General features: G+C 34.7%; 1 protein-coding gene across 4 annotated transcripts in view; it reads right to left on the bottom strand.

Annotated features, from left to right (window-relative positions):
- Nucleotides 1–2,469: 2,469 nt before the first annotated feature.
- Nucleotides 2,470–13,337, bottom strand: part of LOC106467320 (protoporphyrinogen oxidase-like) — an 82,519-nt gene continuing 71,651 nt past the window's right edge. For all 4 annotated transcript variants that reach the window (XM_013927664.2, XM_022395480.1, XM_022395481.1 and 1 more), the window contains exons 10-11: nt 10,916–11,065; nt 2,470–2,812 (exon numbers count right to left, since the gene is read on the bottom strand). In XM_013927664.2, coding sequence (XP_013783118.1) covers nt 2,627–2,812; nt 10,916–11,065 — 336 coding nt within the window. In that variant the 3' untranslated portion in view covers nt 2,470–2,626. The remainder of the gene's footprint in view (nt 2,813–10,915; nt 11,066–13,337) is intronic.

Raw genomic sequence — 13,337 nt, 5'->3', positions numbered from 1 at the left:
TTTAAACTTACATATCCGTCAAGTTAGGATTACTTTACGTAAGAATCTTCTCCATTATCACCGATATGCAGACAATGTTAGTTGTTCTTGACAGGTGTGCGTTCGTCTTTCGTTAGCATTTCACAACTATTATTTTGCAACACGCCCCAAGTTCATACTTTAGCTTGGTCGAAGCATGTGTTTATTGTAAAGTGGCAGTTCAGCTCGTGAGAAAGAATGCCGAAATGTTTGTTTAATATTTTGCAACACGGCTATAAACTCAAAGACTGTAGGTGAATAACCCGTGAGAAAATATAGTTGAATTATTTGGTTATTTTAGGGTGCTTCACCAGTACAGTAAGTACCCCAGGGGTCAGGCTTGGGTCTTTGATTTTTTTATTTACACTAATTATATTGATAAGTGCATAATTAGTAAAGTTTGTTGATGACGTTAAACATTGAAACTTCCCACGTTAAGATGAACAAGAAAGATACCGTCGAATCAAAGGGTGACAGTATAAATAGCACAGTCACGTATTATATAGCTTGTTTGGTGACAGCACATACGTGATGATCACTATACATTAATCAGAACAACAGTACAGTTTTGGTCACATATGGGGGAGGAACTATCTCTAGTTGCCATTATAAATTACTAGAATGACATTCTACAAACATTTATAATCGAATAATTATCCTATAACTCGATTGCAAAGGACTTTTTGTCACAATTACAGATTTATATTGGAAAAGAAAAGAAGTGCATATTATAAACTTAATACGCACTTAATTCGCCTGTCGCATGACGTAAGTACCAGGAAAACTTTACTATGTGTGAAGGCTTTGATAAATTCGATATCATTAACTCGCCTGTCGCATGACGTAAGTATCAAGAAAACTTTACTATGTGTGAAGGCTTTGATAAATTCGATATCATTAACTCGCCTGTCGCATGACGTAAGTATCAAGAAAACTTTACTATGTGTGAAGGCTTTGATAAATTCGATATCATTAACTCGCCTGTCGCATGACGTAAGTATCAAGAAAACTTTACTATGTGTGAAGGCTTTGATAAATTCGATATCAAGTTTCAAATCGGTGATCAACAAAATAGATGTAAGTTAGGATAATTGAAGGCTGAGAGTGTTATGCGATTCCACAGAAAAAAAGTGCTGTAATAACACGGGACCTTTGTAAAAAGCTCATCGGACATTATAAAAATTTGCGGTAGCAAAATGAAACGTCGTACAAAAACTTCTAAGGCAGACGCAATCCACAGAAGTCTCCAATCAAGTACAGTCTCCTTTGTCTAAACTTTCTCTTAAACATAAGTGGTTTGAGTTTTTGTTTTAAATTCTTGGTTGATGCAGCCTTCATATTGTGTGTTTTATTAAATGTGGTAAGATGTGCTATTGAGTGATCTCACCAGTGGTATCTGATTCTAAAGACAGGTAAATGCACAAAGCTCAAGTACAGGGAGATTATAAAGAAAGTTTGGTAATATAGTGAATCATATCTCACAAATGGTATGAAATTGTACAAAGATAAAGAGTATTATGTGGACGCAAGTACCACAGTTGTCACATTTTATCACAAGGAGTGCCACTGTGGTTTCTTTTGTATACTATCCTTGGATATAAATAGGCCTGTCAATCTGCAGTGGAGTTGGTTCAACCAACATATCTCTGTGTATTCCACTACATACAATACTTACATTAAAATGCTGGTAGTTAGTTACAGATATCTATGTATGTTTATCAGTATTGAATGGGACAAATTAAAAATATCTTGCCTTTGACTTCATATTAATATATATATATTATAAATACATCATTTGCTACAAACACTTCAAAACATTTCACTATTTCTATATATATACCTTGACTTTTTCATGGTTAAATTAATCTACAATGACATCATCATTGATGGGATGTTGTTACGTAGTTGTAACTAAAGAAGTACAATTATGCATGTAAAAATCATGAATACTTTAAAAACTCTTAGGGTTACTAAAACTACTTATCTTGGTACTTCTTATACTGTGTTGGACTGTTTTCTTTTGTCCTTTCCTGTGACGGATTAAAAAACTTTATTTGATGCTTTATACAATTATGTACAAACTATAACCCAAAACAGACTCTGATGCATCTACTTTAACCTTTCTTAGATGGGTTAATTAATCATCCTACAGTTTCTTGTAACAAACAGTGAAATAATGGGATATGTTTCTCTGTAAAAATAATGGGTTTAATAATAAAGAAGCACATTTCTTCATGAGATATATATCACAGAAAGATACGTTCCATAGATAAAGTTCCTTCTATTCTGTATTTCAACACTGAAATAACCATGAATGAGATGATGGTCATAGCTTCTAGCTTATATGTATTCACTAAATGATTTAATATAGTCACATAAATCCTTATGATACTTTAGTGTAAACAAATTCATACATTTGGACACTATTATTTATCAAAAATGTATCCAAAATGATGTAAAGAAATGCTTTATTGGGCTTTTTTTTCAGTAAAATGCAGTACTTCTAGCACCTACAGACAAAAGAGTGAGGAAGCACTACACTACAAAAAAATCTTGAAATGCACTACTTTCATTAAAATTTTGGCTTTTAATGTAGTGATTAGTTTCCTCATGAATGGCTTATTTTTTTTACAAATTTTTCCACTGCTAACTTTGAATTGTAAATACAATCATTGACACTGACTCCTTCATAAGATGAACCAAGCAAGCTGAGGTTCAGCGAGTTTTCCTGTATTTCATTGTGCAACCCTTGAAGGATTCGGTGATGGCCTACTTTGTACTGAGGTATACAACCCTGAAAAGAAAAGAATGACACTAGTCAGTAATATTCTATACACACGATTATCAAAGATGTTTGTATATTTTGCTGAAGCACAGTAAAATATAAAACATACACATGTTCATATTACAATTTCTAATTACTAAGAATTCCGAATAAATTATTTTAGTAGCAGTTAGATTAAATAAATATTCTGAATTTTCTTAGTGATATATAATGTCTGTTAGTTTGTTTGTTTGGAATTAAGCACAAAGCTACACAATGGGCTATCTGTGCTCTGCCCACCACGGGTATCGAAACCCTGTTTATAGTGTTGTAGGTCAGCAGACATACTGCTGTGCCACTGGGGGCTGTCTGTTAGTTGTAATCTGTTGATCGGTAGGTTTATATAGGTGATAATTTTTAACAAATGTTCCTCTACTAGCCCTGTATGGTTTCTCAGTCAGCAGGGTCTGCAGCACACAAACAGTGAAGTTTAAATAATATTATATTCATATAGAGTTAGTAAAAAAATATTTGTTAAAAATAATTATTAGCCTTATTGTGCGGTGCTGCCATCTATATGCAAAAATTATTTTTCGCATGGCATGAGCCTTGCATTCTCACGTACCACACGATTATCGTGGTTCAACTGCATCTCGCATGCAAAACCCTCCACCAATAGGAGTGCAACACACCCTCCTGATACATGTGACTCCCTCTATTTGATTCTACAGAACTATCACTTCTAGTTTAAGCAGAAAAGGAAGCACTGGTTTTCAGTGAGAAGGACAGGTGGAAATTGTGATAGGAAGTAAGTATCTATCAGAAATTATTTTCAGTATAGGAAAAGTATAACTTCTGATACCGTACATTACCTCATCTCACATTACAATCTCACATTGAAGAGGTAGAGAGACTGGTGCGAGAGTTAAAAAAAATCATCAAAAGAACATCTTATACTGATGATCCTTTCAATACGTGGGAGACTGCACCACTTATGTACCAGGTATAATCTTTGCCTAGTGTGAAAAGGAGTGTCACACAACCAAAAGGGAGAGAAGTTGGTTGGATTGGAATCCGAACCACATTATATCATAATCTCAATCCCGTTGTAGAAAGACTATAGACAGTAATGTGGGGAAAAGCAAAACTGGGTGTGCTCCAAGGTGTAGTGTGTCTAGGGTGTGATGGACCATACACAGCAGGTCAACTCCAGTCCAAAACCAAGTGGAATCGGAAATATAACCTCCAGTCCGTGGTAGGAGGAGGGTCCACACCATTTTCATCTCAAGTTCAGCAGAATGGAAGTATATACTGTGCAAATCGAACAACAATATGGGCACATGTGCATAATCCACAACAAACCATACATCCATATGATGACAGTAAGAGTCATATCATACTCAAACTCAATTTGATAAGCATTACACTGTGAAACAGCAACCTCAGGAGGCAAAATTTCCTTGAGGTGGACCACCAGAGGGAGAACCATTGCTTCCTGCAACATTATTCACCTTTTGGTGATCATGAGGCAAACTAAGTGAGGAGTAGGAAAACCACAGGAAACACATGATATGCAATCTCATCCTCCAGATAGTTATAGAAGCTAGGTGCAACATCAACCCTCGGAGCCAAATGTACAGAGATGGAGCACATTTAGTATTGTACACGTGCCACCTTATCCCCCCTCAGACAGGATTGTACAGCATTGGAGCACATTGCGAACTTTCGGGTACCACAGCACAGAAGGATCCAGCAGCTCGAAACTGAAAAGTGGCAAGGACTTCCATTCTCCACTAGAAGAACAAGGGGGGATAAAACATGGTGAAGTGTCTGGAGGAGCTCCAGAGACAGTGCAATGGGTGATCGTGAAAACTCTGTTCTGAAAAGCAGACCATACTTGATTTACTCAATCAAAGAGATGGCAAGATTCGGCAGCTATCTCCTTCTGCTATACTGATGTAAGTCCATGGGTTAATATGGTCCAGAACAGGCATATTAATGAAGCTAATTTATATTGAAAGGGAACCTACTAGCAATCTTGTGGAATACCCCATCTCAACAGTGTGCATTATTGACCATGGGAATATTGTATTTTATTATATCATCATGGCCATACAGTGTGGATTTGTGATATATTAAGTATACCTGGACAGGCAATGCTCACCACAGAGCAAGATCCTGACGATAAAAAATGGATATGTCCCCGAATCAAACTAAAATAGAAATAAAAAAATAACTTAGCCAGTTGCAGTCTCACCAAAGTTTGAAGGATGGCAACAGGTGGAAGAACGTACCCTGATGAGGAAATAACAGCCACTCGATGCAGACAGTGGGAGATGAATGTATGAGTAGTAGTCACATGTCTACTTGAAGAATTTCCTCCAACAGACAATGGAGGTGAAACACCAAGGAAAAGGTAAGGTGCCTGATCTGATGTGATAACAACTGGAACATATTTTGGGAAGGAGACAAGGAGGAATAACTCAAGTGAATCAAAAGCCGAACCCAACTGATAAGTGTTGAAGGAGAAAAGTCATTAACAGAGGAATGTTGAGAGGGAGTGAAAAATGCAGAACATGACATGCCAGAAGAATTATAATAAGCTTGTGGTCCCCAAAATGCAAATCCAAAGTCTGACCACAAAAGGGAATGAGAACGAGTGCCACCTTGGTGGTTGATGTAAGATAACACTGTATGGAATGGATCATGACAAGTCAATTCCTGACTATAGGTAGAAAGTGATCCATTGTCTGCAAGCCTCCTGGTTAATGATCCATGCCCCCAACCATGTAGGGAAGCATCAGTGAAGAGATGCAAATCCAGATGAGGAGGAAGAGGTGCACCCAATGATTTGTGGGCCTTGTTCAAACACCAACACAGATCATCAACAAGAGAAGAAAGAAAGGTAATGGGAGAACCCAAGGGATCCTAAGCAGAATTCTTTTGCTTGCACAGAGTCCACTGAAGAGATCACGTATGTGTCCGACCTAAGAGGTCAAGTGCTTCCAGAGAAGCCACATCCCTAAATGTCATAGAACCTCGCAAGCAGTAAGGGAAGGTGCAGCAATCGGTCAAACGAGCCCCCACTGGACTGGAACCAACACGATAGTCACCAGTACTGCTGGTGATGATGAGACGTGTATCAATGAACATGATGAAACATGGAACTCCTAGTGAGAGGAACGTAAAGAATGGGAGTGTGTCAGACATGGAACATGAACAGTGGACTGCAAGGGCCAAGGGTTAGACAAATGAGCAACCAAGGATAAAAGGGTCAAATGTTGCCTCAAAGATTCCACGTGTGGTTCCAAAGTTTCAAGAATATTCCCCAAGATGGACAGTTGGAGAAAAGGAATGTTCCACAAGCCCTGAAGGTGAGTGGATGGTAAAGAAACCTGGGCCAAGACAGCATCCCTCTTCAGAAGTCCACAACAACAAAGAAACCACGTGTGAAGAGAGAGCTGAGAAGGACACTCATGCCAACATAGAAGTAAGGAAGGAGAAGGTATCCCCTGAATATCATTCAGGAGATTGGTTGAGTGTCTCAGAAAGAAGGTACATGGTGTACAAGTACCACGAGAGAGTTGTAAGAGTAAGACAAAGGAATGAAAACTGGGCCTAGGATAAAAGGAGAGGATTGTCAGGGTCAGCCCCCATACTGGCAGTAGTGATTCTGATTGCTGAGAAACAAGAAAGAGATAATCTGCCTGATGGTAAGCCAAGGCAAACTGATCCGTGGCCCAAGGAGGGTGAGGCACAAGCTCGCAACTGAGAAACAAAAACTTCAACATCAGAAGGAAGGAAAACAAAATACTGGGAGGAAGGGATGTCATGTAATAAGGAACAGGACTGTAAGAAATCGCTGAAATGGATAAAATGGAACAAACCTGAGAACTAATGTCTAGAAAGACTGAATTGGGCATAGAAAATTCCACATAAGAGGTGCAGGAAGACACAGCATAACCAACAGGAGGAAAAAGGCTGTCAAAATCATCATCGTCACAAACAGGTTATGCAATTTCAGGAGAAAGCCAAGCACTATTGGGAAAAGTTCGATTCAGATAATGTTCAATCTCCAGATGAATTAAGGCCGAAAATTCCTCAGTCGAGTATACCCTACCTGAAGCCCATGTAATTGTCCTAATATCAGGCAGTAGAACCTCTGAAATAGTAATATTAACTTCGGTATCCATCATAAAATGAAGAAAATTTTAAAATTATGCGAATAAAAAATAAGAATAACTAACATAAGTTATAACTGAAAACTTTAAAAAATAAAACAGTAGTAAAAGAAATAAATTATCTTTCGTATGAGAAAAATAAAAACGTATGATGAGAGCAGAATCAAAATACAACTTGTCTGTAGCACTGCCTAACGAGAAGTGATAGTTCAGTAGAATCGAATAGAGGAAGTTACATGCATCGGGTGGGTGTGTCGCACTGCTATTGGTGGAGAGTGATCGCATGATGATTTGAACCGTGATAATCGTGGGGTACATGGGAGTGCAAGGCTTGTGGCTTGTGCAAAAAACAACAACGTTTTTCATATAGAGGGCAGCACTGAATGAGAACAGATATATATGCAAGAGTAGGTAATGTACCTTATCGGAAATATTTCTTTAAAATTTTCAGCAATCTTTCTGACACATCTCACACACACTGCTAACCAAAGAGTTTTATTGTTCAAAAATGTCTTCTTCAGAAGCACCATAAAAAAAGTACAAATTTATAAAATGAATATTTCAGAAAACATATTAGAATATATTAAAGCACCTTGTTCCTGCCACAAGAACCGATACTAAGTACTCAGCTGAAGGAAATATACATATATATTATTACTATAAGAATACTTAAAGAATCAACACTATGATACTGTTAATTAACAGTACTTATTGAAAGGAAATGTAAATATAGTTATGATAAAAATACTTAAGGAAGAAACTGTGATATTATTAACAGAACTTTCCTAGCTTAATGAAATGTTATATTTAAATTAGAGATACTTCACTATGAAACATTAAGCTCAAAGCTCTGTTTCTAAAGTGAAACCATGACAGTATATAAAAAAATACTACTACTAAATAAGTGATCTTTGATACTCATTAAGTTTAGATTTTGTATTTTTCGTAAGCATCACCATTCTCATATTAAAATAAAAAGTATTTCTTTATACATAATATTACATTTGAAGATGTATAATTACTGAGAATTTATGACCAAAACTAGAATTTTGAAAAGGAACATACTAATTAATGCCTACCAATATTTAATTTCATTAATCAATAAACCACAAATGGTTAGCATGTACTTAATCATCTGTAAGGTACGCTCAACAATAACAGTACCTTCCAATATATTACTGTTTAGCAATAATGTAAAAAAAAATAGACATAGGTGATTGGTTTGGTTTGTTTGATGTTAAGCATAAAGCTACACAATGGGCTATTTGTGCTCTGTCCACCACAGGTATTGAAACCTGGTATCTAGCACTGTAAGCCCACAAACATATTGCTGTGCCACTGGGGGGCAACAAAGTGATATCCCAGTATACAAAGTTGTAGTGTTCTGATACTGAATTGGGATTTCCTGAGTTACATGTTTATCTTATGTGTTTTATTATCAACTACTCAACCAGTTTCATCAACACAACTCACAAAATATTCTACACATAAAGGTGAAGACCATATTCTTTAGTTTATGCTGACCAACACCACAATCCCAGTCATGGCATTTCCTTTTTTAAACAAGTGTCTTTCAGGTGAGGTGATGTAAAAAGCAAGGATTTTGTTGATCTAATAGACAATTTGGATGGCTTGAATTATCAACAACCTATATAAACTGTAGCTTATTTTATGATTTATATAGAATGAGCTCTCACCCACTCACTTTCAAAAAAATCTAATTGTAGTAGAACTATAATATGCTGGGAAACTTTGCTCTAATTACTGTTTAATTCAATCAGATATATTGTCCCAGGTATATGTTAAACAAAAGTACAAACAATCTGCATGGTTTAATATGCTATATTACTATGATTTTGAATAAGCAAATTAGGATGTCATGAGCCAACTATGGCCAGTATAAATTTGTGGTTGAACAGATTGTATCAGAACTACATTTTGATACTATTTCTAAATGTTGTAGGTAGTGTGCTACCACTAAAATGTATCACTTTATGAAATATTATCTAACAGCTCTTTTCAAAATTAAATATTCATACACTCAGATCATAAACTCAAATCAGGCATTTAGGTTTTCCAAGATGGAGATATCTTTTGTACTGAATTGTATTGGAAAAACAAAGGAATATACCATACCCGAGTTATCAGAGTATTAAAAGACAAAGATGGGTGTTACCTGATTCTCATCAGAGGTAGAAGAACCAAAAATAAAAGGCAGATTGTGGGATGAGCTGATAAAAGTAATCAAAAGACAAAACAGGCTCAGCAGAAGTTACAGAGAGAGGATGCCAGAAGACTTGGGTCCAAGGTAAAGAATGTGTTATTACATTATTTATAACCAAAAGAAAGAGAAGATTTTAATTTACTGTTTAACATATAAAGCTAGCTCAGTCTCATGACAAGTTTTTAATTATTCAGTGTAAAGATTCAAAGTTTCTATTGATATAGGTCAGCTCTACCAGCGAGGGGAATTATTTTAAGTCATAACTTAGTTAGAAAGCCATTTAAATTATAATTATCAACTCTTATCAACACTTCGAGGTTTTGACTGCAAAAAAGTACAAAACCTACACATAAGTACTAAATCTCATGTGTTTTATGTATATTGTTTATTTATTGTTATAAAAGCAACTAAAATGTAAAAATTTGAAACTTATTAGGGTAGATAAGAAAATATACATGGAAAATATCAAATAGAAAAAAATTTATCCACGAGTTATGCATGAGAGAACCTGAAACATGTAATTTAATATCATAACTTGAGCAATGCATTTGCCAACTGATTTCTAACTTGTTACATTGGCTTAGTAGTTATTCACACTCATTCAGCACTCATATTGTTAAATTGGAAAAAATAACATAAAATATAAAGTTTTAATGAAAAAACTTTAGATATTCATTTAGGAAGTTCTACAGGTTATGCAAAATGAATATGAAACATGAAAAAAAAAATGCAGACTAGTCAGGCTCTGGTTTCATAAATTCACAGACAAATCTTGTGTAGAAATATTTAACTAAAAAACATATTTTTTTGTACAAAAGACTTGTAATGTTTATTAAAATCTTGCCAAATTTCGTGTAACTACAATTACTACATTAGGTTATAGTATGTACAGTTTAATGGTTACATGGTAGTTGCAAGGTTGGTCAAAATAACCAAGCCATACAGGGAAAGATAACTAGCTTTACACTTTTTAATTTGTACTGTTATGCCCTAATAGAAAGATTGTAACAATAAATATACTAAACTGTATAAAAAATTAAAGGGTAAGTGACTTTACAATATTATACCTATAATAAGAGAAAACGACTGTTATAACATAATGTCAATCACTCCTCCATCAGCTAATGCTTAAGAAAATCAGACATCTTATACACCATCTTGCAATCTGAAAAACAAATGAGAGATCATGCAGCTTATGCATATAAATAGGTATTTGAGAGAAGCAAGTTTACATCTTTAAATTCAAAAATATTTTACTTCAAAATGAATTTTGTCACTCTGAGCAGCTAGGGTAACCTGGCATCAAAGCAACATGCTTAAAGTCAGTACAGTACTGATAAACCCTGAGGTATCTTTGGTGCCTGACTTGTACAACAATAAACAGTGTAGATGATTGACATTATTTTATAACAGTGAATTTTTGGGCTGTAATAATAGTTATCTTACAAATTCCAAGTACCTTTAGTTTGTTTTTTTCTCTTTTTTTTTTGTACAGCATATGTGTTTGTGTGGAAGTATATATTCAGTATACATATCTTTTAATTCCTTTCCATATCTAGAAATGGCACTAACAAATAAGTTTAGGTTGCTAACAGTGTCTACTTATGATATTTTTAACTAATTTAAAATTACACTGTATTCTACATAAAAAGTAAGCAGGATGCTGCATTAACAAGTACATGTTAAATTCAATTATGATTTTTCTGTTCTTAATACAATGAAACTCACCTTTTGTACACTAGTATGATTTCTAACTGGAGGATCTGTTATCCCAAGATGATTGTGGGCAGCTTCAACAGCCAATTCTAGAGCACTGTCCAAGCTTGCTGTGTCCACATCACCTAAAACATCCCGAAACCATTTTCCTCCTATCATACACTGAAAAACAGAAAATTGGAAAATGTAACAACACAGATAGGAAATTCTTTCTTTCTTATATATTAAAATCAAAGATATTCACCAGTACACAGATTTCAAAATCACACCACAGCATACTTGCACCTTGCAATGCTGGGTTAAAAAAATGCTGTAAAATGGGCACATCCCCCTTCTACTATTTTGAGCCATAGAACATAAATCATTCACCTGATGCAAAGGTACCCGTGTTGCATGTGACATCAGACATCTTTGTTGCCAAACATGAATTTTTGTCCAGTTGGTTATCCATTTGAACTCACTTTTTGTGGGATCCACATGAGTATTTCTTCTAAATTTCATTGAAAATGATGCAGCCAGTTTCTCAAAATAATTGGTGACACTAAGCAGATAGATGTAAATTTTTGTCTATAAACTCACAATTTTTAATTAGCCATTTCTCCAAATAGGGTAGCCTAACAAAAAAGATTGGGGAGGTTCTAGTCTGTCTACAGATAGTTAATGGATATTGGCATTAATGGTTAATAAAAACTGGAAATTCTCCATCTTACATTTCTCCAAGAAAATAATATGATGGCAATAATCCAATCTATTTCTGTAACATTCAGAGATTCAAATTTTGAAGTAATAAATTATTTAAGACTTGATATAATAAAAATGAGAAGAGTGTGGAAATTGTACAATTATCTAATAAAACTAAAAGGTTTTGATAAATGCAAGTTGTGATGATCTCATTGCCCACGTCAAATTATGTGGATGTTCAAATGAGAAGGTAGTTCAGTTGAAGAACAACAAATGCAAGTAATAAAGCTAAATGGTGGAGTTATTCATATATAAAAGTTTGACTTCACATTTTGGTTATTGGCTACAACTTTATCAAAGGAAAGTGTCCTAGAACAACAAAGTTCAGCATCTTAGCTTAAGAAAATATAGTAGAGTTGATATGGTTGTAAAAAGGATATTGACAGCTTATTATCCTGAAGCATTCACTTAAGACACAGTAAAATTCAAAACTTTACTGTTGCCTTGAGACAAGACACAATTAAGGTATAAATGACAGTAGAAAGAGAATTTGTTTGAATTTGATTTGTTTTACACCAGATTAAAATTTAACAATTAAAATACATGAAGTGAGACCGAAGATGTAGGTGACTTTTGAAGATAGATACTGAATAAGAATGAAAAGAAAGAAGTGAAAAAAAAAGTAAGTGTGTTGGGAATGCAGAAATCAGTACACTTTTAAGAGCAGGTATTTGAAGAAGAGTATAATTGGTCTTTCATGTAATGCCAGTAAGCTGGAAACGAAAGTGTACTGTGGAAAAGACTTACGTGGTATAAAACTACAAAGAATGAATGTGTAACCTTGGAAAAACCATAGAACATTATATGCTATGATTGAGATTGCATTATGTGAGTATTTCAAGACAAAATAACAACAGAAAGTAATACAGTTTTGCAGCAAATACCTATAAATGTTAATGCTGTTAGAATGAAATTGGTCAATTTGACAATCTTGGAACTGGGTAATTATACATATAACTTTGAATTTACTAAGTGAATCTTAACAAAAATTTGCAGACTTTTAGTAAACATTACAAGTTTGTTGTAAACAACAACAAAAAAAACAAACAGATTTTTTAAATAAAGTATTTATATTAAAGATTTGTCTGTGAATTTATGAAGCCCTTAATGGTCAGTGTAACTGAAAGGTGATTTTCATGCTAAGAATAAAAATACTTCTATTCATCTTACAGATTCCATATAGTGCTTCCCTATAACTCTAGAATCTCCTAAACTAATATCAAGAGTTTTTTAGTGAAATCTTACTTTGTTTCTATACTCTAACTACCTGGAGTGAAATAATCCATAACAAGTTTCCACATTTCATTTGTATAAATTCTAGAACCTCCTAAATGAATATCAAAAGTTTTCATATACATTAGAATTACTTTTAACACAACAAGTGTGTCATCTATGCACACTGAGTGGTCACAAGTAAATAGACTTCTAATTTTTCATCATTTAACTGATTTATGCTAACTAATTTGTGTTCACAGAGCACTATATAAATGAAAATGGTCTGCACACTAATTATCTTGTGCTACAACATGCCTAGAACTCAAGGTTCCCTCGAATTGTCAGATTTTGATAGAGGAAGGATAGTTGGTCAAGCAGATGGTGGAATAAGTCAGCGGCAAATTTCGCAGAATTTGGGAATCATGCTTTCGACAGTCAACAGACTCATCGTACATTTCCGGAAACACGGCAAGGAAAC

Source organism: Limulus polyphemus, unplaced genomic scaffold (genome assembly GCF_000517525.1).
Source record: "Limulus polyphemus unplaced genomic scaffold, Limulus_polyphemus-2.1.2 Scaffold2566, whole genome shotgun sequence".
Classification (NCBI taxonomy): domain Eukaryota; kingdom Metazoa; phylum Arthropoda; class Merostomata; order Xiphosura; family Limulidae; genus Limulus; species Limulus polyphemus.
The sequence above is the reverse complement of the archived record's forward strand: the minus strand, read 5'-3'. Positions and strand labels throughout refer to the sequence as shown.